This window comes from Rutidosis leptorrhynchoides, chromosome 1 (assembly GCF_046630445.1).
Source record: "Rutidosis leptorrhynchoides isolate AG116_Rl617_1_P2 chromosome 1, CSIRO_AGI_Rlap_v1, whole genome shotgun sequence".
Taxonomy (NCBI): domain Eukaryota; kingdom Viridiplantae; phylum Streptophyta; class Magnoliopsida; order Asterales; family Asteraceae; genus Rutidosis; species Rutidosis leptorrhynchoides.
Genome location: NC_092333.1, coordinates 622,843,572 through 622,849,200, shown reverse-complemented (window position 1 = coordinate 622,849,200; position 5,629 = coordinate 622,843,572). Strand labels below are relative to the sequence as shown.

The 5,629-nt window shown below is 32.7% G+C and overlaps 1 protein-coding gene across 1 annotated transcript; it reads left to right on the top strand.

Moving 5' to 3' along the window:
• Positions 1–1,241: 1,241 nt before the first annotated feature.
• On the top strand, positions 1,242–5,235 carry LOC139885573 (glycosyltransferase BC10-like). The gene is made up of 11 exons (XM_071869328.1): positions 1,242–1,374; positions 2,069–2,561; positions 2,635–2,733; positions 3,319–3,419; positions 3,508–3,579; positions 3,777–3,867; positions 4,105–4,185; positions 4,316–4,378; positions 4,497–4,619; positions 4,720–4,758; positions 4,846–5,235. The coding sequence occupies exons 2-11, from the start codon at positions 2,175–2,177 to the stop codon at positions 4,975–4,977; spliced, it is 1,188 nt and encodes a 395-aa protein (XP_071725429.1). The 5' UTR covers positions 1,242–1,374; positions 2,069–2,174; the 3' UTR covers positions 4,978–5,235.
• The last annotated feature ends 394 nt before the right edge of the window (positions 5,236–5,629 follow it).

The window sequence follows — 5,629 nt, the reverse complement described above, 5'->3', positions numbered from 1 at the left end:
AGGGCGTGTTTTTGGTGAAACGAAGTCGGGTTGTTACAGTACGTATATACACGGATATATTGCAACGGCTCTCAGTTTCTTTCTTTATATATATATATATATATATATATATATATATATATATATATATATATATATATATATATATATATATATATATATATATATATATATATACATACAGATACACACATACATATATTTACACAACACAAACATATACACATATACACCTCTACATATAATCAAAACACAATGAATTCGAACATACTTTCTCTTGACGTTCACTAGGGGGTCGAGCTGAGTACGACTGGAAATCATACGTAGACTGGGAAAAAAATCATTTGAAGATGTTGACGTTTCCGATATTGAAGATTGGACGAAGCTGTCCAATATTCTCCAAAAAGAAACACCATACGTATTTACGCAAATTGTGTATTTCGACGAAGAGCATCAATCGTTGATGTTTCTATTTACGGATGAGCAATGGGATGCGCAAAAAGAGCGAGCCAGGACACGACCATGCCGAATTGTCTTGTATCTTGTAAACATGGGCGTTACTCCGGTTATTTGGGAGCCCTCCGATTCGAGTAGCCTCGAAGAAGGTTACGTGAGTCAGGATTCTATTTATTAGTTTATGATTTTTATTTTTCGTATCGTCTATCGTATCGTCTTTATTATGTAATCGTATCGTTTTTATTAATGTAATCGCATCGTTTTTATTTAAATTTAATCGTATCATTTTTATTTTAATCGTATTTGTTTTTTTTAATTAATAAAATAATAGTATAAAATAATTAATAAATCAATAAAATTGAAAGAAAAATGAAAAAGAAATAAAAAAAATACCTCTAACACGCCACCCATTAACCAGCAGTCTGACACCACGCTCATCAAACACTCTACCCCACTCAGCAACACGCCCATCAACTCATTCGGGGATAAAGATGGTCTTAATGAACTTATTTAATTAATTGAATTTATTTTGTTACTAATTTTGATTTATTAATTTTTGAATATTTCTAATAGAAAGAAAAAAAAAACATAAAAAACCGCTCACACTTTTTCAACTAACAGCACGAAATTTACCACTTCACGTGCTTGTTTTTTGAAGAGCGACCTTAATCATAATCATATAAATACACACCACGTTTTATTTTATGTCGATTTAGAGAAAGACGACTTACCTCCATCACCTCCCTCAACTTGGTTCAATCATACTCATACGAGTATCATATCATATACTACGTACTACGTATCATATAAACACACAAAACATACACATATCTTAGCAAAATTACACATAACCTTTCGATTTGTTTCTAGTCTCTATGCAGATCTTACATTCCATTTGAAAACACGTGATTTCAACAGGTATATTTTCAGTTCATATCCATTCTTGAAAAATCCCCAATTCAACGGGAGTCATTATATTACAATCTTGAAATGTTGAATTGGTCAATGGGTGTTTAAATTTTGAGTAAAGTTTTGATTTTTATATGTGGGTTTATGTTCATTGTTTCAAAGCACGTGTTACATTTAGTTGTGCTTTATGTATATGTGTGTGTAGAAACCGTAGTATGTGTGTTGCGTGTGGCAATTAGGGATTTGAAAGGCATGTATGTTTCGTTTTTGTGTACGCATGTTTGGTTTTTGAGATGCATTTGGTTGCGTTGACTTGGTAAGGTAGGTTTGACTTTCGATTTATTGTGATTTTAAACTATTGAATGCTTCTGCATCTTTGATCCCATTTATCTCTTTTGCTTTTCTTTTATCTTTTTGTTGCCGAGTTGCTGTTTTTTTTTTTTTTTTTTTTTTTTTTTTTTTTGTAGAAAAAAATCATGTTGCTTGAAGTGTCTCCTTAAATTTTATTTTATACTTCAAAGATATGATGGTTTAAATTGAGGTATGCCTGTTTGTGTCTTTAATTGATTTTAGTAGTCAAAAATGCTGCTTGATTTTTGTTTGATATGATTTGTGTCTTATCAGATCAAGATTTTTAATTTATTAATGATCTACTATAAAGTTTGTTGTGAATGCAATTTTTTCTTTGTTTATTGTTTTTCAGGATTGGATAAGCCTTGATTGTGAAGTTGTTCAGTGTTGGTCAAAGGGATTTAATATACAAATATAGTGGATATATATATAACTGTGTGATGCACGCGTAGTTTTAAATGAAGTTATCAAAGGCGTGGCGTTTAGGCATGAAAGACATGCAGCAGCAAATGTTGCCTCCCCATCGACACCGTAGTCAAATTAAGGGACCAACTTGGATCGTCGTGTTAATATCAATAATTTGCGTGTTTTTAGTTGTTGCGTATATAAAACCACCTGAAACTTCTAGTGCCTGCTATATCTTTTCGGCTTCTGGTTGTGAAACATTTGCCAGCTGGCTTCCAAATTCTGTTAGAGTATTAAGTGATGAGGAAATTGCTTCTGATGTTGTAATTAGTAGTATTCTAAACTCACCTCCAATGGTGTCTAAAAATCCCAAGATCGCGTTCATGTTCTTGACCGTTGGATCGTTGCCTTTTGAAAAATTGTGGGCCAAGTTTTTTCAGGTTCGTAATAGCCATGCGCATTTGATGATCATGTGCCTATAATCTATGTATTGACACATGTGTCTTTGTGTAGGGACATGAAGGTAGATTTTCGATCTATATTCATGCATCAAGAGATAAACCAGTCCACACGAGCCGTCATTTTTTTAATCGGGAAATTCGTAGTGGCAAGGTTTGTTTGTTAAAATGTAGATTTGCATCTATTTGTACTGTAGTTGTTTTGTAGCCATTGCCATTATTTATTTGTTTGTTTAAATTGCTATGCTGGCTCTATTTTAGGTCTCGTTTGTTTTTCAGTCTGCATATCTTATTATGACTTATGTCTGCACACGCCCGCAGACGTTTTTACTGCAGATTGCTTGTTTTGTTTTTCTGAAGACATAAAATAAAAATAATGTCTTATTCTGTCTGCAAACTCGCAGACTTAGAAATGTTCTTCTAAGTGCCGAAGACACGATTAAGTTATTTTGCAAACATAAAAACAAATACGCAGTAGTCGTCAGTATTCAACATATAGACCTTTAGAGCACATCTTCTTTACAGACATGGTCCGCATATATTAAAAAACATCTTAAAAAACAAACAACACCTTAGATTATACTGCATACTTGCAATGCATACTTGCAATGGCTGCTCCAGTATTAATATTTTCATGTACTCTGTAAATAATTAGGAAAATCGTAATCAAAGATGTATTGTAACTATTTTTATATGAAAATTTGTCAAATATTTAAGATTTGTATGAATACTTTGGCAGGTAGACTGGGGAAAAATTTCTATGGTTGATGCAGAAAAACGGCTTTTGGCAAATGCATTGAAGGATCTTGATAATCAACATTTTGTATTACTTTCCGACAGGTCTTTATAATCATTGTTTTCCCTCTCGGTCATGTTAATTGGTCTTTGATTTTGCAACTAAACTTTTTGCTCTTTTTTTGTATTTCAGTTGTGTACCGTTGCATGATTTTGACTATGTCTACAACTATCTTATGTACACCAATCTCAGCTTCATTGACAGGTTTCTACAGTTCTCTTCTGTCAAACTCTGTTTTTTTCTTTTTCTATTCAAATACAACATTATTAAGCTTAATCAGCAAATTATTCAGGCATTAAATCTGTAATATGGTTTCTATTTTACAAAGAAACACCATCTTGATGCTTCTTTATCATTCGAAATTCTTAATTTTGAATGATTTATTTTCTCATTATTTTCAGCTTCTCGGATCCAGGCCCACATGGGAGTGGCAGGTATTCTGAACACATGTTACCCGAAGTTGACAAGAAATTCTTCAGGAAGGGTGCTCAGGTATATAAATATTACTCCCTCCGTCCCAATTTAATAGTCTCCAGACAAAAAACACATAGTTTAAGAAATGACATCATCACCTTGTTCCTTTTTGTTCACTTTCATGTTCTACCCCTTACTTTTTACCTATTTATCATCATATAAACTCCTTTGTGTGTGTGTGTGTGTGTGTGTTGTGTGTGTGTGCACATTTAACCTTAACGGTAATCAAGCGTTTTAATGTTGAATTTTTTTCAGTGGTTCACGATGAAGCGCCAGCATGCAGTCATAGTTATGGCTGACACTCTCTATTACGCAAAATTTCGAGATTATTGCAGGGTGATGATGTTTTTATGTTTCATTTTATTTCATCATCAAAATATGTTTTTGGTTGTTTTTTATCCCCCTGATTTATATCCTTTTATAATACGGATTATACTTTTTGGTGTCTTCAATTCGTATAATACAGCCTGGTATGGAAGGATCGCGTAATTGTTATGCGGATGAACACTACTTGCCAACCTTTTTTCATGTGAGTACATTTATGATCTCTGTTGTTATGTTTCTTATACTCTTAGTAAGATCAAATTACTTCATTATGACGAGTAATTACATTGTTCTTATGTGTTTTGTCACATGTGAATGTTTAGATCCATGATCCGAATGGTATTGCAAACTGGTCTGTTACACACGTTGATTGGTCTGAACGGAAATGGCATCCGAAATCCTACGAGAAGAAGGATATTTCTGAACAGCTCATTAAAAACATCACGGTATAAAAAAAAACTGTCAATCTTTTTCCTATTCAAATACGTTGACATCTCTATATGTAAACACGTTCGACTCATTTTTTGTTATGTTACATTCTTGCAGTCCATCTCCGAAAGTATTCACGTTACAAGTGAAGATAATGTACATGCCTTTGTTAACTTTTAATCCATTTTTATGTCGATTTTTTGATTAACGAAACTAACATGTTGTTATTTTTGAATAATGCAGCCGGAAACGATGATCAATCCTTGCCTGTGGAATGGCATGAACAGGCCGTGTTATTTATTTGCAAGAAAATTCTTACCAGAGACTCTAGACGCCATGATAGACCTTTTCGAAAACTATACAACAAAAACATGATATTCTTATTCTTATTCTGATTATAATTCTTTGGTTGGATCAAACCCCATTTGGTTCGACCCGTTTTCACATTGTTGTAAATCTTATCTTACACTGTCGCGTAACATTCGAGTTAATAGTCAACAGTTGGGAAACATTTGCGTAATAGTGTCGAGTCGATTTCAGAAAATAACTTAATTGAGATTTTAGTGTCAATCAATATCTGTATCATTTCAGGCCACAATTTTTCTGATAATTTTTGAATTTAGTGGAATACTTTTGTACCACTTTGTATATCTTGCATTAATATTGAAATGTAGTCAAAGGATTAGGTGTTTCTATATATCATTGCGTTTACTTTTTGAATCATAACTTATCACTATGTTACATGTTACCCTAAAAACATAACCACCTGTTTCTATTATCGTTTGATGTTACACTACTACTTGTAAAGAAAATTTGATTTCATATAAATCAAACACGTAATAATTCCTACAAGATGACTTGGCATTTGACCACTTAAAATTCTAACAAAGAGATCTTAGCTTTAAAGGTCACTAAACTTTTAAATTTATTGCTTCTTTAGTGGACTTGAACAAGACAAGATGACATTTCTACCTATGAAGTTGAGAGTACAAAGTAGTCAAATAGAAATATTGTACATATATTCATT